This window comes from Sminthopsis crassicaudata, chromosome 1 (genome assembly GCF_048593235.1).
Source record: "Sminthopsis crassicaudata isolate SCR6 chromosome 1, ASM4859323v1, whole genome shotgun sequence".
Lineage (NCBI taxonomy): Eukaryota > Metazoa > Chordata > Mammalia > Dasyuromorphia > Dasyuridae > Sminthopsis > Sminthopsis crassicaudata.
In genome coordinates, this window is record NC_133617.1 from 575,549,121 (window position 1) to 575,573,754 (window position 24,634).

The following is a 24,634-nucleotide window of genomic DNA, read 5'->3' on the forward strand; positions in this document are numbered from 1 at the left end:
TTATTGCCACTAACCTCTTGACCACCAGGAATTGAGACCATTCAAACTGCATCATAGAAGTCAAAAATTTTTCTCTCATTTTTAAGAAATATTATGCTAATGCAGAAGAATTTGAAGTCACAGACCCTTAGACCCTTAAATTCTTTTTTGATGACAATTGAAATAATATGACAAAACCTGTGCTATAGGTATACTACAAATAAATCATTTTGGTGAAAGTAAGTTAATGCCTTTCTTAGTCTCTATGAGCCTAAACGAAATTTAATAAAACTCTTGAACCTCTCTTGAACCCCTACATAGATTAATGTTGTGAAGCTCATCAGAGAGAAACAGAATTAGCCAGATAAAAGGTAGAAGAACAATGGGAAAGAGTTTCTGCAGTTCTAGAAAGAGAATTTTTTTTAAAAAATGTAAAACCATACATTTTAAAGACTGAGTTTTTAAAAGAAGTTTTAGTGTTCTAGAACTATTATTCTGCTAGTAAGCAAGTTTTCCTCTTTAAAAAATAAAGCATGGTACCCATTGTAATTTTATTTATATATTTATTTTTCAAGAAAATTGGGGTTAAGTGACTTGACCAGGGTCACACACACTAGACTAGGACATGATAGTGTGTATGAAGTCAAATTTGAAGTCAGGTTCCCCTGACTCCAGGGCTGGTTCTCTTTCTACTGTGCTATCTAGCTGGCCTGTAACTTTCTTTAAGAAAAAAAGAAAGAAAAATCATGTCTTTTTTTTTTTAATAATAATAGTTTTTATTTACCAGATATTTGCATGGGTAATTTTACAACATTGACAATTGCCAAAACTTTTTTTCCCCAATTTTTCTCCTCCTTCCCCCCCCCCTCCAGATGGCAAGTCAACCAATACATGTTAAATATGTTAGAGTATAAATTAAATACAATATATGTATACATAACCAAACAGTTGTTTTGCTGAACAATCAGACTTTGAAATAGTGTACATTTAGCCTGTGAAGGAAATCCAAAATGCAGGCAGACAAAATTAGAGGGATTGGGAATTCTACATAGTGGTTCATAGTCATTTCCCAGAGTTCTTTCGCTGGGTGTAGCTGGTTCAGTTCATTACTGCTCTATTGGAACTGATTTGATTCATCTCATTGTTGGAGAGGGCCACATCCATCAGAATTGATCATCATACAGTATTGTTGTTGAAGTATATAATGATCTCCTGGTCCTGCTCATTTCACTCAGCATCAGTTCATGTAAGTCTCTCCAGGCCTTTCTGAAATCATCCTGCTGGTCATTTCTTACAGAACAATAATATTCCATACTATTTATACACCAAAATTTATTCAGCCAATCTCCAATTGATGGGCAAAATCATGTCTTTTAAAAGAAAAATACATCCATTTCCTAAACTTTTTAGACAACCAAAATTTACAATTATTTCCTCTATATTGAAAGTGTTTCAACTGTTTTGCCTATATTAAAAAGAAAAATCAGTCAACATTTTCAACCACTTCCCTTAATCACACTGAAAAGAAAGGGGATTATAATAAAAACTATACAATTTATAGAAAGAGAAATCTAGCCAAGACAAGGATTATGTGGTAGATATTGTTGGTATCTCAAGATATCCAAAACTGAAATCTTTCCCATAATTCTCCTTCAAACTTCACAATTCTTGTTGATAAAACCATTATCTCTCAGTTACCAAGTCCATAGTTTGAAGTTATTGTTGACTTTTCCTTCATCAGATGCCAAATTTTCTTGACTGGTACTTCTACAATATCTCTCACATTCATCACCTTCTTTGTATTCTAAATGATGAGGTTTTGATTTGGGGTAACCAAATGAAATTAGTGTTTCTGGTGGTCAGAGAGTTAAATGAAGTCTAGTGATGGCACAAGCAGTTTTCTGTAAAGGAATTTACAGACCTGAAAACCTAGATTGATAAAAGAGGTTTATTACGGGGATTAGAAGTAAGGTTAAAATCTAGTTAGTAAAAGGTGTTAAGTAACGAGAAGAGGGCACTGGAAACAATATTCCAGTGGGCAAAGACCCTTGGTATGCCAAGCATGGCATAGCTGGCATGTTTGTAATCTCTGCAAATAGAGGGTTTTAGTTTGGCTCTTTTAAAATAGGAGCTTTGGCTATAAGCTGAAGGGGGCTCGTGGATGAAATCCCAGGTTGGCTCCTGGCTGAGTTTCAGCAAAGTTAGAATTTGAATTGAATTCAATGGGTTTGGGGACTGAGCCAACCCCATCCAGATAACAAAGATGAAATTGTTTGTGCTTGGGAAGGAGTCCCCTCACTGAGCCAGAGTCGAAGAAGGTTTTCTCCTTTAAGGATTTTTTAGAGTTTTGGGATTCTCTCTTCATTCCCCACCTCAAGCAATCAAAACTTAAATTCATTTAAAGGAAAAAGACGTGTCCCTTATTGAGGCAGAGTTGAAGGAGATTTTCTCCTTCAAGGATTTTCAGAGTTCCGGGGTCCCCTCTTCAATATAGTCATCACTCTAGTCTGGTTCCCCATCACTTCTCACTTGCCCTATTGTAATAGCTTCTTAACAGGTCTCCCACCTCCCTGGTTTCCAATCCAGTCTTCACAGCTCCCAGAAAAATTCTTCCTAAGGAAATCATCTGACTATATCTTCTCCCTTCTTAAAAACTCTCTGGTTCCTATTTCCTTGAGATAAAATACAAAAACTCCTTAGTCTGGCAATTAGGACTCTCTACAATCTGACTTTAGTATTTTCCAGCCTAACACTATTCTACTTCTTTCATATAAAGTTAAAGTACTATTCCTAATTTTTTAAATTTCCACCTTTTAGATTATTTTCTTTTTTTAAATCTTGAATGATGGGGCAGTTAGATGGCACAGTGGATAGAGCACTGGCCCTAGAGGACCTAAGTTGGAATCCCATCTCAGAGACTCAACACTTCCTAGCTATGTGACTGTGGGCAAGCCCCTAATCCTATTTGAAGGAAGGAAAGGGGAAAGGGGAAAGGGGAAAGGGGAAAGGAGAAAGGAGAAAGGAGAAAGGCAAAAGGCAAAAGGCGAGGAAAGGCAAGGAAAGGCAGAAAGGAAGAAAGGAAGGAAAGGAAAGGAGAGAAGGAGAGAGGGAGAGAGGGAGGGAGGGAGCTTCATAGCATGCACAAATATGTTCTGTTTCCTGTCAGATAAAATACTAAACTCTATGCAAAGGTATGCCTTGTCTATAAGTTATAGCAAAGTCAAAGGTAAACCCGGGTGGTAAGACGGAGGAGGTGGCTGCTGATAACCAATACTTTTAAGTCTGAACCCACTGTCCCCAAGGACTGAAGTGGTACAGCAGAATGGATCCCTAATTTCAGAGACTTTGTGTTTTAGTTCTTTCTATATGTTAACTGATCAATTGATAACAAAGAGAACATACAGATTGTTACACCTGTCCCAAAGTCTAGAGGGGAGAAGTACCACCTGTGCAATGAGGAACCACCTTCTGATTGAAGTGGGATTGGGAAAGTGAACCCAGAGTCTACACCTTTATATCCCCAGAAATCCTCTTTTCCTCAATTTACATTTAATTCTCAGCTCCTAGAACAACAGCCACAATACAAATAAAACTGAATGGAAGGAGGGAGGGAGAAAGGGAGGAAAGAACGGAAGGAGGAAGGGAGGAAAGGAGAGAGAGAAAGAGGAAGAACACTGTATACTAATTATCTTATTTGATTGTCATAACAATCCTTGGAGGTAAGTGCTATTATTATCCCTATTTTACAGTTGAAAAAAACTGATGCAGGGGCAGCTAGGTGGCGCAGGGGATAGAGCACCAGCCATGAATTCAGGAGGACCCGAGTTCAAATCTGGTCTCAGACACTTAACACTTCCTAGCTGTGTGACCCTGGGCAAGTCACTTAACCCCAGCCTCAGGAAGAAAAAAAAAGGAAAAAAAAGAAAAAACTGATGCAGACAAAGGTGAAGTGATTAGCCCAGGGTCACACAGCTACTAAATGTCTGAGCTTGGATTTGAACTCAAGTCTTCCTCACTCCAGGCCCAGTGTTCTAATTATTGTGCCACCTAGCTCCCTCGGAAAAAAAAGAAAAGCTAGACAATATAAAAACAAAAGATATCAATAACATATATAAGTACAAATATATAAAGAATGTGTGCATGTATATGTGTTTATAAATAAACTCAGCTCTTCATACCTTCTTCATGAAGGATTCTTGAATTCCTGGAGTACACAGTGACTTATGCTTTCTGTGAAGTCATAACAATGATTGTCTATTCCAGGTCTAACAAAGCCACAGCCCTTAAATTGCATCAGCTTGACTACAGTTTAAGCTTTGTTACATAGCCCCTTTTCTTTTGTTCAGCTTATTAAATAATCTGATATACAAATTTTTGTGGAAAAGAACTAAAATTTAAATAACTCTATGAACAGCAACAAAAGGCCATTTAAATTTGAGACCATTGTTTATTACTTTGGTTACTCTGTAACATTACTCATATTCTTCTTATGAATATTATTAACCTTTTCAATTACATTTCTTTTCCCCCCAAATAGAATAGCATCTTCAGAACAAAAACACTGGCATAGACAGATATATGTCTCAGGTAATCAGTATTTATATTGATGATTCATACTACCCTTGGGCTCCTTTGTGATTGTTTGAGACTGGTAAATTAAATGATATCAATTATACTTACTTCAGAGGTAGAAAATTCTGCTAGTCTTCCAGATATGGTATTTGAACCTAGCATCCTTACAGAATTTCAAGACAACAAGAAATGTTGGTACTTGCTGAAAAAACAGTAGAGTACATGATAGGAAATTTTGGATTACAGAAAGATTCAAGGATCATAGTTAGTTTGTCAATAAACATTTAGTAAGCACCTACAATATGCCAAGCATTATGTTAAACGTGGAGCTACAAATAAGAAAAAAATAGTCCCTACTACAAAGAACTTAAAACCTAATGAGGGAAGATAACACACAAAGGAAAATTGAGAAATTGGAGGAATAAGGGGAAGGGACCTATAATGAAAGGCACTGTGGTGCTAGCCCAAGGAGTGGAGCTGATAGGAAATAAGAAGTTGGTTGATTTGAGAACTTTCTTTAATTAGAGGTTTTGGAGGAAATTTTTTGCTTTGCCCTTGAGCCTTCCAATTACAGGGACAGGGGAAATGAGAATACTAAAAAAGCACAAGCATCAAAGTTGATAAAATCTCACAGGATGAATTAAGTGATAAAGAGGTCTCCTAAGAATATATCAGTGGTGGAGTCCAAGTACAAAGAAGGCAGTTCATGAAAAATGAATAGCTATCTAAATGACCAGAAGTGCCATGGTTTAGAAGACCAAATTTGGGAATCTGTAAAATGCATGCACAACTATTATCTGCTTCCTCATTTTTGCCAACATCTAGAAAGACATTGTCAAGAACTGCCCCTCTGCTCCCTGCCTTCTTAGTATAGCTAACAAGGGGTTTGATGAATAGAAGCATGAATGGAATCATTGGAACATCTCTCATATGGAAAACACAGAACATATAAACCATCATGCTCAAGAGAAAAAGAAATAAAAATAAAATTCATAGCTGCTACAAATTTAATAAACTGATAATTTCCCCCTATAGTTCTAGAAATGCCACCAAGTAGTTAACGGCAATGAAAAAGTCCACACATCAACTACTCTTATAGGGAGAGTCTCTCAATCTTGGGAATGATGTAAAAGGCATGTACCAGTTTGAATGTGTGGAAATATATATGCTTAGGTCCTCTGTGTGCTCATCTGGTCCATAATTCTCCCAATGCATTAAGAATAACTGCTATTCATGATAATTGTGGAAACATGTAGAATTACACATATTTGACATATATTGGATTACTTGCTATCTGGGGGAAGGAGTGAGGTGAAGAGAGAAAAAATTGGAACAGGAGGTTTTTCAAGTGTGAATGGTTAAAACTATCTTTTCATGTATTTTGAAAATAAAAAGCTATTATTAAAAAAAAAAAAAAGAATAACTGCTATTTATATCTCTTACACCAGGAAAATAACACTTACCCGATTAGGATCAGGGAATCAAAATCTCAGAATTGGAAGAGACACAGAGACTGACTAGTAGAAACTATACTTGATCAAGGATTCATTCTACAATATATTTCTACTGATCATCAAACAAGGAAAAGAATCAACATGCACAAAAATACTTCTAGCAACCCTTTTCATGGAGGCAATATACTAGAAATTTAGAGGATGTCCATCAATTGAGGAATGGCTGAACAAACTATGGTAATGTGCAATAAGAAATGATGAACAGGCAGATTTCAGAAAGAACTGGAAAGACTTGTATAAATTGATGTAAAGTGAAATGAGCAGAACCAGGAAAACAGTGTATCAGCAACATTATGTGACAACAACTCATAAATGACTCAGATTTTCTCAACAACACAATGATCCAAGTACAAAGGATTCACAAAGGAAAATGCTATCCATATTCAAATAAAGAACTGATGGATTCTGAATGTAGATTAAAGTATACTTTTTTCACTTCATTCTTTTTTTTGTATTTTCCTTTTGAACTATTTCTTCTTTTACAACTGTGACTAAAAAAGAAATATATTTTACATTCTATCATATGCATATGATAATAGTAATATCATAAATATATTAAAATAATAATTGTAATAATGACGAGAGTTAGGTAAGAGGGAACCCCTTTTGGTTCGGTGCAAGGATACATAATTAAATGCAGTTTAGTGACAACACAGAGTCCCCTGTAAAGGAATTTACAGGCCCGAAAACCTAGATTGGTAAAAAAGGTTTATTGTAGGAGTTTGGAAGTAAGGGTAAAGGTAGAAAGATGCCAGGGCCAGAGCTGGTTGCTGGGCGAACAGGAACCCTTACATGGCTGGAAGGATACCACGTTTTAGGTCTCCTGCAAAGAGTGGACTCCATGGTTTTCCCTTTTTATAATGGGGGCTCTTGGTGATCTTGAAGGTGGGTAGAGTCCCAGGTTCCTGGTGAGTTTTGGCCAGAGTTAGCATTGAATAGAATTCAAAGGGTTTTTAGATAAGGAAGAAGCTATTTGTGAGGGTTGGGGAAACCTGAGCAGATAGTGGGGGGGCTGGGAAAGCCCAAGTTAGCTCAGATCCAGTGGGGGCTGGGAAAGCCCAGATATCATTGGAATTCAAAAAGGTACTGTTTGATCAGGATTTGTGAATCAAAGATCCTAGCTTCTTCAGCCATGGAGGGTTGGGAATCAGAAAGGAATCTTAAAGGGACCTCAACCCCCATCAATAGCATAATTAAATATATTAAAATAATATGTTAAATTTAATATGTGATAAAATTTAATAGTATATTAATATCATAAATTTAATGTCAGATTGCCTACATTTTAGGAGAGGGGAGAGGAGGAATGGACAAGATTTTGGAACTCAAAATCCTGTAAAAATGAATTCTTAAAAATTGTCTTGATATGTAATAGGGAAAAAATCATTATTTTAAAAAACAATATATATCTATTCAATTTCATCTTATGAATTCAGAATATCCAATGTTCTAGCATATCAGGATCTTTTGGGATCCTGAATTTATCATACACAAAAGTGCTAAACATGTTATTTAAATTTTTATCCAAATCATAGATAAAAGTTCAACAGTGCATAGTCAAATACTGAGCTCTAGAGCACTCCATTAGGGACTTTGCTTTAAACTGAGACAATTTATAATGACTAGCCCTAATAAATTGTTGCCTAGTTTTTGTTTCAACACCTCAAATTGAAGAGAAGACCCCAAAACTCTAAAAATCCTTAAAGGAGAAAATCTCCTTCAATTCTGTCTCAGTGAGGGACCTGCCCCAAGGGACAAACAGTTTCATCCTTGTTATTTGGGTGGGGTAGGCTCAGTCCTGAAACTCATTGAATTCAATTTAAATTCCAACTCAAGCTGAAACTCAGTGATGAGCCAACTTGGGATTCTATCCACGAGTTCCCTTCAGATTCAGCTCCCATTATAAAAAAAGCCAAACTAAAACCCTCTTTTTGCAGAGGTTCCAAACACGCCAGCTATGCTATGCCATGCTATGCCAAGGAGCCTCTGTCCACTGGAATACTCTTTCCAGTGCCATCCTGTCTTTATCCTCACCTATTTCCTAACCAGACTTTATGTCTCTCTGTCAGGATTTCTAACCTTACTTCCAATCCTCATAATAAACCTCTTTTATCAACCTAGGTTTAGGGATCAGTAAGTTCTTTTACAAGAGGACCTCTGTACCACCAGAAGGGAGTCCCCAAAACTCCCTATCCTTGGGCCAAATCCCAAGGGGTTGCAGGGGAGCCAAACCTCTCCATTTGGTTCCCTGAACCCCGAACTTGCCACTAGACCTTATCATTTAACTCCCTGACCACAAGAAATCTAATCTCATTTTGGTTCCCTAAATCTAAACCTTATCAAACATCAACAAAGATGACATTTTCCTATACAAATACCAGAAAAAGAGGAATGCATATGAAAACATGAATCTCTACTACAAACAATGGGAGTTATGGAGTATATTTCAAATTTAACAAAGTAGTTACTCCACTGCCTTACTTGTTTAGATTCCCTACTGAACATCTTTCTGCTTTTCATGTGTCTTTAAAAGATTCACTGATGTATTTTCTTTCTTCTTTTTTTTTTTTTTTAAAGTATCACAAAGTACTTCTCACTACTTCACACACAAAAAAAACCCTCTCTTGTAACATAATATCTAAGAGTATGACTAATTGGAAAGTCTATTCAAAGTCTTAGAATAGAATACTGATGAAGCAGTGAAGAGTAGCAAGCACACTACAGAGCCCAAAGGGCATCCTCTTATTCAAAGGCCTCATTTCAAGATAAATCTAAATTTAAAATTCAGAAAGCACTAGACTATTCAACCACCAAGCCTCCTTAAAAGATTATTTGAACTCCAGAATGAATCACTCAACTAGATCTTTTTTGGTCTTTTGGGTCCAAAATGGTAATATTGCCCATAGGGGTACTTATCCAGCTGGAAAAATCACAAACCTAACATTTCCAGACTGATGATAAAATCACAAGAATAGAGTTGAAGAAATAATTTTAACTGGGTCAGAAATTTTAGCAAAGTGACTAAAAAATATATTTGAGCTCTAAAGAGGGATTCTAGCTGCCATCTCATCCAACATATATTACTATCATTCTATTCTATCACTTGTTTTTTTGGGCATTTCCACTTGGAACTGCTCCAACAAGGTCAAAAGGGCATAATCTTACTGCCCTAAAGCTCCTATTTCAGTCTATATCACCACAAGGGGAGGCATGAAGTTAACCACACTCAGGTTTGGGGCATGAAGTTGTAGTTAAAGGAGTAAACAAGATTTTATGTAATGACTTGTTAGGATAGCAAAATAGCCACAACCAAAAATCTTAAATATAGTTGACAGAAAACACTGAGATGAAGGCAAATGCAGAGGTAGCTTGCTATAGAAAGCAAAAGGGAATGAACTGAGAGGTTCAATTACCAACAGGGAAAATCTAGGCATCATTACTAGTGTAATTCAAGATTGGGACTGAGGCATGGAGGAGTCAGATACTTAATAGCCAAAGGAATTTATGGCTCTCCTCTCCTGAGTCTAATATGCTTAAAACTTAATTTCCCTAATGTTCTAGTTAGAACTGGCTGATGAAAGTTTCTCACAAACTTGCTAATGCAGAATGATTATGATTTTGCCTGTATCATCTTCAAGGCTTCCATGCCAAGTCATATAGCAGTTTTATCAGACTTTCTTTAGAGAATCCATTTTTTTTTTTCTTCTCATGTTCCTTGACTTTAAGGCTTGATCAGCAACATGGTAACAAATTCTTTGTATGAAAACCCAGTGTCAGTGAACTCCAAATCCCAGAGCTCTAGATTTTCAACCATATAATTATCACATCGTACTGTTCATTAGGGCTACTATCCTCCATGCTACTCTCTGATACAGTCAGGGTAAGAGAAGCTTCATTGGAGTCTTTTCCCAGAATGAACATCTGTCCATCTGTATCAACTCTTCTGTGCTGTGTTTAGCTATCCCAACAAATCATTTTGCTATATACTAGTGATAGGCCATTTGAACTCCACTCCCATTTTACATGATGCTTAATTAGAAGGCAAAACAAAGAAGAGTTGGCAATAGCTAGCATGTGATATTCTCTCAATAATTTCTTATAGCACATTCTTATATTTCTGTTCTAAAGCACCAGGGATAATATATTTGGGTCTTCTACGGCAACACTCAAGCCTGATAAAAAGCACACGAACAGAATGATGAAGTGGGAAGATTATTTACTCTTAAGTCCAGGGATCTGGATTTGAATCATGCTTGTCATTTACTACCTAAGTGACCTTGGGCATATTTAGTATCTGCCATTTACCTCTGCCATTTACTATATGTATAACCTATAAATTTCTCTGGACCTCAGTTTCCTCATCTGTAAAATAAAAGAGTTGGACTAGCTGGCCTCGGAAATCCCTTCTAGTCCTAAATCTATTATCCTATAAATGTAAATGACAGGTCTTTTTTATTTAAAAAAAAAAAAAAAAAAAAAAAAAAAAGAGAAATGGAATTTCATAGATTGAAGTCAAAACAACAGCTGACCAAATCACTGCCAGAACCTCAGCTTTTACTAATTTATTCAACAAATGTTTATATATTTATACCACAGACCAATCTATTTAATAATCACATTAAATGCCAACTAGATGCAAGGCACTGTACTAGTGAAAAGAAACTAAAAAAGGAAATGGGAAGCAGTACTGGCCCTCAAAAAATGTATATTCTACAAATGAAGGAAAAGAAAAGAAAAGAAGGAAAGATATTTTCTTACTTGTAATATTATTTTCTCTTTTCATATTTTTTTTCTTTTCTCATTTGTATTTTAAAAAGGAGACAAGTAAGCAATGAAGAAAAAAGAATTCAGAAAAAGTAGATAGGATTTCTAGAAAGAAATGATCCAGTCAAGAGTAAAAAGGGGATCATGTTATTTTTTAAAAAAGTATATTGCATTGTGCAGGGCTAGCAAACTTCTTTCAACTGCTGATGCCATGACAACAGTCAATTCCTTGAGTTTTTATAGCAATACTTTAGGCCCAGTGAGTTCTTCAAAATTAAACAAAACACTAGAAATTAAAGAGGTACCAAGCAACTGAAGACAGCTTAACAAATTATAGTATATGAATGCAATAGAAAAGTGGTCATTCATACTAGTTGTGTAACCTTGAGTTACTTACTTACCCTCTTAACATTTAAGTAAATCTCTAAAAATATAATTTGCCCAAAAAGTGCCTTTACTGGTAGAGGAAGTTTTTCTCATCAAGGAGATTGCTAATATTGAGTAAATCACAGGCCTAATGTCCACAAGACATATCTGAGAGGTAATGTAAAATAAGAAATAATTAAAGAGATTCATTTCAGACCACCCTGGAATGACTAATACAGACTGACAAATAATGAAATAAGCAGATCTCTGGGAATAATTTAGGCAATAACAATAACATTAAAAAAAAACAACAACAACTAAAACTTAAGAAATCTGATCAATGCAATGGCCAATCGTAATTCCATCTGATTAATGACATGCTACTTACCTCCTGATGAGAGATACAGAATATCTCACACACACACATACACACACACACACACACACACACACACACACACACACACACACACACACACACATATTCATACATGAAGAATCCGCAGATTTATTTTTGCTTAACTATGATATTTGATATAGAGGTTTTGTTTTTTTTTTTCTTGCAATATGGAAAGACAAAATTGGCCCTGGACTAAAGCTGGGTAATAATGAAGTAAAAAAAAAAAGAGTCATTGAAGCATTTTAAAATGTACAAAAGAAAATGTCAGTAGGAAGCAAAGAAAGATATCTTAGGAAATAACATGTTGAATATATATGATATATAGATATATTTATATATATATATATACATATATATGTATAGCACACACATATACTTAATTGTAAATACTTTAAAAGGAAAATCAAGCCGAATGTGATACAAACTCACAACATCATATACCATACTCATTTTCTATGTATGTGGAAATGCTTCTCTTATTTGGTATTTGTTAAATTCAGAATTTTAAAAATATACAAAACTTAAATTTATTACTGCACTCAAATTCATGTATTTTTGGGTGACTTTTTAAAATCTTTTTTAAAGCAAGTTTATTTTTCTTTATTCTAAATTTAAACATCCCCAAAATGAGTATTTCCACCCATATGAGAAAACTGTCCTATTCAGCTTTGGTACTAACATGATAAATATATATTATATCAAAAAAATAAGCTAATTTTTAATGGAGATTAATGGTTTCATGTTCAATATGATTCTGGGCAAGTCATTTAAACCTCTGTTTGTCTAAGTTTCCTCAACTATAAAATGGAGATCATAATAGCACCAGAATTGCTATGAGGACCAAATGAGATAATGAGATAAAAGAGATTCCAAAATGAGATAAAGCTCTTAGCACAGTGCTTGGCACAGAGTAAGTTATTATGTGTATGTATGTACACATGTATGTATGTATATATGTACATGTGTAAATGTACACATGTATATATGTGTGCATATATTTATCGTTTTATTACTAGTAGGTGTACTTAAATGACGGGAACAACTTGGAATATACAAGTATTTCTTCTGGGATGATAGGCAGTTGATGCTTAGCATTATTTTAATTAATAATGTGATACAATTAATTCTCTCTGGGGAAAAAAAACCTATAGATAAATGAAATGTAACTAATTTTCAAAAATTAAAGTATCTTTCATATGTTCTGGGATTTAGAATCGAAGGATTTGGATTCCAATCACAGATCTGTTATTTTTAACTCCCTCATATAACTTTGGACAGACAAATCCTTTCTGGGCTTCCATTTATTAGTTTATAAAATTAAGATGCTAGATTAGATGCCTATTGAAGTCTCTTTCAACTCTAACTTTTGGTTCTGCTACGTTATAAATAATCTCCTCTTCTATGATTATTTTTTACAATAAAAATTTTCTTATCAGAACAATGTCTATACTACTTTTTACCTATTCATTTGTATTGCATGAATATTACATGGTCTGACAGAATTTATTTTCCATCAAAACTAGTAAATAGTAATGATAAATAACAAATGATAAGCAGCTTTAAATACTACCTTTCTAAAGCAAATTGCAACTAAAATGATCCTTTAAAAATAATTTTGATTTTGTTTTTAAAATTATATTCTGATAGTATTTATCCTATCTTGTTGCTTGATATAAAATCTGTTATCACAAAAATTGCTGGCTGGTTGAACTAATCTACTACACACTGATTTTTAGAAACTAAAAAATTAGTTTCCTTTAACTTCTTTGCCTTGAGACGCATTACCAGCAGGTGGTGGCAGAGAATCATTTCTGTGTGTTTCTACACTTTTATCAGTTTAAAAAATAAAATAAAATAAATAAATAAATATGATATCAAGAAGGTGATAAACCTGCTGAATTGATAATCCCAACACAAACCAGGATTCCTTTACATACACAGTTTATTAAAAACAACTTGTTGGGAAACAATTTAGTAATACAAATATTATCCAACTGTGTTTGACTCAAAAAAATATACATTCTCTTCTTATTTTATATCATTTCCTTGCTTTGCTCATTCAAAACTACTCTGATAATATCTACATTTAATTTCTCTATTCTTTTATACTCACTTGGTTGTTTCTAAAGCAGTAGCCAGGATGCTATTTTTTGGGAAGCCACTGAAACAAAGAACCTATGCACATAGAATTTAGAGCTGAAAGATGATTTAGTCCCTCCTCCACATTTCAAAAGGAGGGAAATGTAATCCAAAGTCACAAAGGTTCTAAGTATCAAAGTGGAAATTAGAATCTACCATTTACTACAAATCCATTTTTGTTATATAAAGATTTGGTATACTGGAGAGAGAACTGGATTTGGAGTTAGAAAGACTTGCATGAACTATTTTGACACTTACTAGATGGAAGACCCTAAACAAATCATTTTGCCTGTCTACTTCTTATTCTAATAGCTATGAAATGGGAATAATCATGATGTAGAACCTAATCTTACAAACTGTAAGTCTCACTTGATATAATGTAAGGCTCCTTGGGAGCATGCCAGAATCAAAACAGCTCCTGACACATAGAAACTATCAGATAAATGCTTGTTGGATGATTTTTATACATCTGTCATTCATACAACATGGTTTTTTTTAATGTCCTGAGAGACTATTTCATTGAACTCAAACACCTGCTTTTGAAACATTAAACTGCCAAGTTAAATATCTCAAATGCTTGTTAAGTAATGTATGTCAAATGCTTTATAAAATTTTGCATCCTTCTAAAATTTCAGTTATTACTCTATAATACCATCCTTGAATAGACAGTTTTTTTTAAAAGCCCTGAGTTTCATCTCCATACACCAAACTCATAAAAGACATTCCACTATCAATAAGCAAAGAAGTTTCTCTTTATCTGTCTGTCTTTCTCACTGTCTCCTTCCCCACTCCCATACTAGGAGGTAGGACACTAAAGCTAGAAGTCTACCTCAAACATTCCCTTTACTTCTTAGAATCTCAAATTGTCATCTATAAAATGGAGATAACAAATATGCCCTCTACTTGACAAGGTTGTTGTCAAAAAAGTGTTTGCGAATCTTAAAGGATTACATAAGTTTGAGTTATTAAATATTATTAATAGGTTTAGTCCTTGGTCATGAACATAACCCATAATAATTACATTGTTTCTGTAGTAAAATATATTAACTCAACAAGGATTCATTAAGTGCAACAGAGTTTTCAAGAATGCACTATAACATGAGAAATTCCTACACTTCTCTAATAAAAGATCTAGGTTGAAACACTTAGAGCTGAAAGGGGGTTTAGAGGTCAATTCACTCAAACCTCGATATATTTTTAATCTGGCTTTTTTTTACTGCTTACCAATTCACATCAGAATAAGTTCTCTGGCATTTCTTTTCTAATTGTATTTCTATTTTAGCTATATTCATCCATGAGCTAGTCATAAAGTTTTATTCACACTAATAAAATTTTCAGTTTTGTTTTCTTTAGATTTCCTTGTCCCTTTAAAGGGACTTTGTCGCCTTATTACTCTTACATTGTATGACTGTATCACTATCTTTTTAGGTATTTTTTTTCAGACACATATCTAAGAAAGTTATTGAATTACAGAAACTGATTTGTAAGGATCTCCAAGATCATTTAACTCAATGAATATCTGAACAAGTATTTCCCCTACAATATTTCCAACAAATCTGACTAGCCAACCTTCCCTTCCTTTTAATATATACTTGCCGAGTGAGCAAGCAAAATCATTTAAGGTCTCAATGCCTTCAACACCCTCTCAGATAACTTAGAAAGAAGTTGCTGATCTGTATCCATGGATGAAGTTACCACATTGAAAGATCTCAAAAATTAAACTTGGGATAGGAAGTATAGTGTTATCAAATATTATCTGTTAAATATTCAGACTTTAGTGGTTCAATGATTCATTATTTCATGAGTGTTGATACTGCCTTTCTACATTAGTAGCCAATTTCATGAGTTACTTTGGTCATCCTCTAGTAATTAGGATTCATCAGTACAATTAAATTATCTTTTAATGCTACTAGAAAATAATAGAGCACCAGCCCTGAAGTCAGGAGGACCCAAGTTCAAATGTGATCTCAGACACTTAACACTTCCTAGCTGTATGATCTTGGGCAAGTCACTTAATCCCAATTGCCTCAGGGGAAAAAAATAATGTAACTACTTATATACATATGAATAATAAATTTTTGCTTTTTTATTTTGTTCCTTTAGTTTCATTTTACTGTTAGCAAATTTATTTAAAATTCCTATAATTTGTTCTTTTTAATGATTCCTAGTTAAAAAGCTGATGCTCAAATTTAATAGACTTCCAAATAGCTCCTTACTGCAACTAATGTTATATGGATAATATATATATTATCCATAATATATATATATGGATATAATATAATATATATATTATATCTATTATATATATAATATATATATTATATATATAATAGATATAATATATATATATATATATAATATAATATATATAATAGATATAATATACATGGATAAATGAAAACAGCTTAGTATGGTGGATGATGAATAGAGCCAGCCTTGAAATTGCAAGGATGAACATTATTTCTGTCATCAGAGTATACAGCACCATCACAATGAACTAAATGTTCATTGGAATAACAAACATGATCTTGTAGTCTATCAGCCCAATGTTGTGGCTCCCACAAAACCAATGGTGAACATTTTGTAATTTTCATTAGACAAATTTTATAGACTCCGTTATTTTCCCTGAGGCCACTTTTGCTTCTAACATGAAGAAATGCAACATGAAAACATGAAGCCCTATGAGCAGATCCAATCATTCAGTGGCTATGGACATCTACAAGTCACCTCTCAAAGAGAAAGAAATAGTTACAAAGTAACTCCTTGTCCACTCCCTAATCCTGCTCTCTCTCTATCATTTTCTACTCTGGTAATTTTGTCAATTATATATATATATGTGTGTGTGTTGTCATACCACTTCCAATGACCACAAATATAAGAATGTGTTGTTTTGTTTTGTTTTTTTCCAATGACTTTCTTCATGATACTGGTGAAAACTTGTACTAAGCAGATTTCCCTGTTTTATGTCTCACTTGAGAGTGATACTCAAATGATCACTGAAACAAAGATACCTGCCAAGAATGTTGTATAATATTAAAACACATACATAGAATACATATTGCTGAAAAAGATCATGCTTTGTTCCAACAAAGTCTTATGAAATGCAAAATGGCCCTGAATCCTACGTAGGTTTACTTTTGCAATTATGATGGTAGATTAGAAGAAAAAGATCAGATGATCTAAGAATCATACTTGTTTTAAAAAGCATTGATACATTTTGTTTTGATATAAGTTCTTCCCAACAAACCCTCTTAATGAGTACATTTTCCCTTAAAAAGTTGGGCTTTTTTGATCATTTACAGAAATGATGACCGAATCCTTTAACTTGGGCACTATCATATTAATACTTACCCCTGAATCTGACCTGACTTTTGTTATCTTTCCCTTTAGACTTTATATCAGAGTCCTAGCCCAGTGTGGAGTTATTAGGGGGTACCACTGGAGAAGAATGATAGGGAAAGGAATGGCCTTTTTCCTATGAAGGTGCCACTAACCCCAGATTATCATCTCCATAGTCCTACAGTTTGGGAATAGGGCAATTCCTTTCCCACTATAAATTATACCTGGCATGGATAGTGCTCAGCACCACATAGTGCCAGATAAATTTTCGCCAGATGTAAGAATCTCAAATGATGGCTCTGGTTTACATTGCTACAGTCGCCATGTACGTTGTTCTTCTGGTTCTAATTTCTTCATTCGTCCTTCACTTCATACAAGAGAAATGATGAGATTAATTTTGTGTCTTCTTTTAACTGCTACTATTTATAGTTATCTATTTTGTCCTGTTAATAGCTTATGTCATGGTTCTTTGTTTCTGAACTTAGTTCAGAAATTCAGCTGATCTGTAATGAGTTAAAATTTGAATATTCAATTCTTCTGCTAATCACTCACTGTTCCATTCTTGTTTCTAGGAAATCTGCTATTCTTTGTTCATATGTGTCATTCTTTACAGGGTAACAATTTCTCATTATATGTATATATACATACATATATAGATATATGACAATTTGTTCAGCAATTCCTCAATCCATCAATTTCATTTTCAGCTTTTTGTCATCATAAACAATGCTGTTATGAACATTTTTGTATGGATATGACTTTTTTGTTATTGTCAGTATCTTCTTGGGACTTATTGCTAATAAAGAGATATCTGGGTCAAAATTACCCAGTTCTTTATTGTTTGTAAACATCCATTTAACTTAATGAACCTTTAACATAAAACCTTTGTCTAATGACCAATGAACTGAAGGAACCCACAGACATTTTCACTACAGATAAAACTGAAATGCAGCTTCTTAGAAGGATAGTATGCCTTCTGTTTGGAAAAGCAATGTGCACAGAGGTAACAAGAAAATCCTTTGTTTCAACTTCAGCACTTCTCAATGGGCTATATTCCTTTGACCATTTTTTTTGGTAGTGCTAGAGTCATAAAACATTAATGATATATATCTTTGGGGAAGTGGTAGGAGGAAGCAAGAGCAGTCATTTTCATTCCTATTGCTACTCTTTCTTGTAGTTTTTGTGCCACTCTGGTAGGTATAAAAATTAATTTTGATTCCTGGAAGGAGGATTTGCAGAGAATGACATGACTTTCCAGGATGATAAAATATTATACTAATATTCTTATTTTTGGAGTATCATGACCCTGAACAGTTACATTAGGGTTATATAAATATACTGTAGAAAAAGAGCAAATAATTTGAAATCAGAAGATCTTAGTTAAAATGCTGTCAATTACTAGCCATTTGATTAAGGGTAAATAACATAACCTCTCTAGGCTGTTTTCTCATCTGTAAAACTGTCATCTCCATATGAATATTATACTATTAAGTCAAGACATTCAGTTGAGCTCTTTTTGGTAATCAGTTAGTTGTATTGTCATTAAACTAAATATGTTAATCCTTTTTACCACAAATAGCAGCATGAAATTGTTTTCTGCTCCATTTACCAGCAAATTTCATTCTAGGATAAAGAATTCTACTTATGTTTCACAAACCCAAAAACAATAGTCTTACCTTCTAAATGGGATTCCATCAAAGTCCTTTGCCCATTCATGAATCACTTTGTCATAAATATCCATTCTGATTACAAATGTCAATTCTTGTATTTTTAGATTAAATAAAGTAGAAAAGTAATCTTTCAACATTTGGTGATATTTTTTCCATTATTAATTATTAAACTCTTTTAATTTTATAATATGGTTGGCTATCTATCTTGCCTACTCAGTCAAACCTGTGCATATATTCAAGATTTATTCTCAAGTGGGCTTACATAGAATACTTCTTGGTCAACTAAAAAAAAAAGAACCTAAGGTTTTCCTAAAGTTAGGAAATAAAATAACTAATTAAACTAATTTCCTTCCAAGATATCAATACATGGGAGAAAACTGGTCAAAAATCAAGAAAAAAATAAAAATTAGAGCAACTTTATGATTCTATCTCTTATCCATCACATTGGTAGAGTTGATAAAAAAAGGAAAATGACAAATATTAGAAAGACTGTGGGAAACAAGCATATTAAAGTGCCTCTAGTAGAGGCATAAATTGGTCTAACTCTTCTGGAAAGTTATTTTTAACTTTGTCCCCAAAATTATTAAACCCTACATACCCTTGGACCTAGCAGTATTACTTCTAGGTCTAATCCCCAAACAGATCAAAGAATGATGAAAAATATCTATAAGCAGTTTTTTCTATTAATTGGAGAACAGCTGAACAAATTATGATAATAAATGTAATGGAATACTATTATGTTGTAAGACATGATGAAAAGGATGGTTTCAGAGAAACCCAGGAAGACTTTTTGATTCATATAGAATTGTAATGTTTTGTTGTTTCCAGAAACTGCCGATCGCTCTCTGGGAGGAGATCTGCTGTCTCAACTTAATCTCCCAGCCAGACTCTCCTTCCTCCAGAGAGCTGCTCCAACTCTGACCTAGAGTAATCTCTCCTCCCTCTCCAGAGTGCGCCCTCTTTTATCCTCCCAGAGAATGGGCGCGGAATAACACAAGGGCTTGTGGGAAGATTACTTCTACCAATGAACTTGCTCCTTTTAAACATTAAGCTCCTCCCCAGAAGTTCAAAGGGGTAAAACTCCCTTTAAAGGCTGGAACTAGAGAACTGTTTAAGTACCGACTTAGCACTTAGTAAGAACCTAATATTTCATTATCTCATTAGCACTTAATAAGAACCTAACATAGAATGAAGTGAGAACAATTAGGAGAACAATTTATAAAAACCACAACATTTTAAAGACAAACAACTTTGAAAGCCCTGAAAACTCTGATCAACAGTGATTCCAGAGCCCTGATAATGATGGATGTTACCTATATCCTAAAAAATATATACATATTTTTTGGACATGGCCAATGACAATGACAATGAATTTATTTTATATAACTATACAAAATTTTTTCTCTCTTTTTTTCCAATGGAGGTAGGGGAGTGTTAAACTGAAAAATTGAAATTAAATTGTAAATTTAAAAAAATTCAGTTCAATTCAAAGTGAATTCCCGTTCTATTAGGAAGAGAAGACATTTGTAACATTTCTAACATACCTTTTAAAATCAAGTTTGATGCCTTTGTTGGTTTTTAAAACTTCATTTAGCCACTCCTGAAGAGTATTATCACTGCTTATTTCAGGAGGATGAGCCATTATTGGTTGTCTGTGTTCTGATTCATCACAGGAAAGAAGAACATCTGCCTCAATCATATGAGCACTACCTATTTAAACAAACATAAAGCAATATTTTTTAAAATGCTAAGTAAGTTGGGATCTCAAAGAATTCTATATTCAAAATCCTTTTTTCTGGCATATGAAATATGCTTATTTTGTATTTTCCAAGAGCAAATTAACAAACCCACAATTGTTGACAACACTGGCTGTTAGGTGGTACACTGGATACTGCACTGGGTCTCAAGTCAAGAAAACCTAAGTTCAAATGTAGCATCAGATACTTCTTAGCTGTATGACTTTGGGCAATTAACTACTCCTATTTGTTTCCTTAACTGTAAAATGGGAATGATAATAATAACACCTATTTCCCAGAGTTGTGAGGATGAAGTGAAATAATACTCCTTTTTTTAAAAACAATTCTACTATATTTATTTCCACAATTATCATTCTATAGCAGAAAAATCAGGTCAAAAAGGAAAAAAATGAGAAAGAAAACAAAAAGCAAGCAAACCACAAAAAGGGTAAAAATAATATATTGTGTTCCACATTCTGTCCCCTTATTTCTCTTTCTGGATGCAAATGGCTCTTTCCACCACAATATCTATTGGAATTGGCCTGAATTATCTCATTGTAGAAAACAGTCATGTTTGTCAGAATTTATTTTCGCAAAATTTTGCCGTTGCTTTGTTCAAAGTTCTCTTGTTTCTACTCATTTGCTTCTTAGCATCAATTCATATAAATCTCTCCAGGCCTTTCTGAAATCAGCCTGATGATCATTTCTTATAGAATAATGTTCCATAACATTCATATACTATAACTTATTCAGCAATTCTCCAACTAATGGGCATCTACTCAGATTCTAGTTCCTTACCACTATAAAAAGGGCTGCCATAATTATTTTTGCACATGTGGGTTTAGTGACTTGCCCAGGATCACACAGCTAGGAAGGTGTTAAGTGTCTGAGACTAGATTTGAACTCGGGTTCTCCTGAATTCAGGGCTGGTGCTCTATACACTACGCCACCTAGCTGACCCATGGCTAATTATTTCAACATTGACCCTTGCAAAACCTTCTGTTCCAAATTTTCCCTCCTTTCCCCCATCCCCCCAAGATGGCAGGTAGTTCGATGTATGTTAAATATGTAAAAATATGTGCTAAATACAGTATGGATATACATATTTAAACAGTTATCTTAATGCACAAGAAAAATTGGATCTGGAAAGAAAAAAAAAAAAGAAAAGAAAAAAACACCTGAGAAGAAAAACAAAAATGCAAGCAAATAATAGCAGAAAGAATGAAAATGCTACATTGTGCTCCTATAGTCCTCTCTCTGGGTGTGGATGGCTCTCTTCATCACTGCACAAGTGGAACTGGTTTGAATCAATTCATTGTTGAAGAGAGCAACATCCATCTGAATTGCTCATCATATAGTCTTGCTGTTGCCATGTAGAATCTGCTCATTTCACTTAGCATCAGTTCATGTAAGTCTCTCCAGACTTCTCTGAAATCATCCTGCTGATCATTTTTTACAGAACAATAATATTCCATAACATTCATATACTATAACGTATTCAGCCATTCTCTAATTGATGGGCATTCACTCAGTTTCCAGTTTCTTGTCACTACAAAGAGGGCTGCCACAAACATTTTTGCACATGTGGGTCCCTTTCCCTCCTTTATGATCTCTTTAGAATATAATCCCAATAGTAACACTGCTGGATCAAAGGGTATGCACAGTTTGATAACTTTTTGAGCATAGTTACAAATTGCTTTCCAGAATGGCTATATGTAATCACACAATTCCACCACCAACGTACCAGTGTCCCAGTTTTCCCACTTCCCCTCCAACATTCCCCATTATCTTTCCTTATCATTCTAGCCAATTTGGCAGGTGTGTAGTGGTATCTCAGAGTTGTCTTAATTTGCATTTCTCTGATTAATGACTTGGAGCATCTTTTCATATGGCTAGAAATAGTTTCAATTTCTTTGTCTGAGAATTGTCTACTCATATCCTTTGATAGCTTTATTTCTTATAAATTAGAGTCAATTCTCTATATGTTTTGGAAATGAGGCCTTTATCAGAACCTTTAACTGTAAAAATGTTTTCCCAGTTTACTGCTTCTCTTCTAATCTTGTCTGCATTAGTTTTGTTTGTACAAAAATTTTTTAACTTGATATAATCAAAATTATCCATTTTGTGATCAATAATGATCTCTAGTTTTTCTTTGGTCACAAATTCCTTCCTCCTCCACAGGTCTGAGAGGTAAACTATCCTATGTTCTTCTAATTTATTTATGATATCATTCTTTATGCCTAGATCATGAACCCATTTTGACCTTATCTTGGTAAATGTGGGTCAATGCCTAATTTCTGCCACACTAATTTCCAATCTTCCCCACAGTTTTTGTTAAATAGTGAATTCTTATCCCCAAAATTGGGGTCTTTGCATTTATCAAATATTAGAATGCTATATAGTTACTGTTTTGTCCTGTGAACTTAACCTATTCCACTGATCAATTTCTCTATTTCTTAGCCAGTACCAAATAGTTTTGATGATCACTGCTTCATAATATTGTTTTAGATCAGATACAACTAGGCCACCTTCTTTGATTTTTTTTTTCCTTAGTTTCCTTGAAATTCTTGGTCTTTTGTTCTTCCAGAAGAATTTTGTTGTTATTTTTCCTAGGTCAGTAAAACAGTTTCTTGGGAGTTTGATTGGTATAACACTAAATAAATAGATTAGTTTAGGTAGTATTGTCATCTTTATTATATTCGCTCAACCTATCCAAGAGCATTTGATATTTTTCCAATTGTTTAGATCTGACTTTATTTGTGTGGAAAGCGTTTTGTAGTTTTGCTCATATAGTTCCTGATTTTCCCTTGGCAGATAGATTCCCAAATATTTTATACTATTGATGGTTATTTTAAATGGAATTTCTCTTTGTATCTCTTGCTGTTGGATTTTATTAGTGATATATAAAAATGCTGATGATTTACATGGATTTATTTTGTATCCTGCAACTGCAAATACCTTTTTAGCTGATTCTCTGGGGTTCTCTATCATATCATCTACAAAGAGTGATAATTTGGTTTCCACATTACCTACTCTAATTCCCATAATCTCTTTTTCATCTCTAAGCCAAAGTTAGTATTTCTAATACAATAATGAATAGTAATGGTGATAGTGGGCAACCTTGTTTCACCAATGATCTTATTAGGAATGGTTCCAGTTTATCCCCATTAGATATGATGCTTACTGATGGTTTTAAATAGATGCTACTAACTATTTTAAGGAAAAATCCATTTATTCCTATTCTCTCTAGTGTTTTTAATAGGAATGGGTGTTGGGTTTTATCAAATGCTTTTTCTGCATCTATTGAAATAATCATATGGTTTGTTGCTAATTTGGTTATTGATATAGTCAATTATGTTAATAGTTTTTGTAATAGTGAACCAGCCCTGAATTCCTTGAATACATTCTACTTAGTCATGGTATATTATTCTAGGGATAATTTTCTATAATCTCTTTGCTAATATTTTATTTAAGATTTTTGCATCAATATTCATTAGGGAGATTGGTTTAGAATTTTTTTTTCTCTGTTTTGGTCCTATCTGGTTTAGGGATCAGTGCCTTGTCTGTGACATAAAAGGAATTTAGTAGGATTCCTTCATTCCTTATTTTTTCAAATAGTTTATATAGTATTGGAGTTCACTGTTCTTTAAATATTGGCAAATTCACATGTAAATCCATCTGGTCCTGGGGATTTTATCTTAAGGAGTTGATTAATAGCTTGTTCTATTTCTTTTTCTGAAATAAGACTATTCAAGCAATTTACTTCCTCCTCTCTTAATCTGGGCAATCTATATTTTTGTAGATATTCTTCCATTTCACTTAGGTTATCAAATTTATGGGCATAAAGTTGGGCAAGTAACACCTAATTATTATTCTAATTTTCTCTTAGTGGAAAGTTCTCCATTTTCATTTTTAAGACTAATAATTTTATTTTCTTCTTTCCTTTTTCTTATCAAATTTATTAAAGGTTTATCTACTTTGTTGGTTTTTTCATAAAACCAACTCTTAGTTTTATTTATTAATTCAATAGTTTTTTTACTTTCAATTTTATTAATCTCTCCTTTTATTTTTAGAATTTCAAGTGTGGTAACTGATTGGGGATTTTTAATTTACTCTTTTTCTATCTTTTTTAATTGCAAGCCCAATTCATTGATC

General features: G+C 33.7%; 1 protein-coding gene across 4 annotated transcripts in view; it reads right to left on the reverse strand.

Annotated features, from left to right (window-relative positions):
• Positions 1-24,634, reverse strand: part of FAM151B (family with sequence similarity 151 member B) — a 53,062-nt gene that overhangs the window by 16,670 nt on the left and 11,758 nt on the right. For all 4 annotated transcript variants that reach the window (XM_074282202.1, XM_074282200.1, XM_074282201.1 and 1 more), the window contains exon 3: positions 20,288-20,453. In XM_074282202.1, the coding sequence (XP_074138303.1) occupies positions 20,288-20,453 (166 nt within the window). The remainder of the gene's footprint in view (positions 1-20,287; positions 20,454-24,634) is intronic.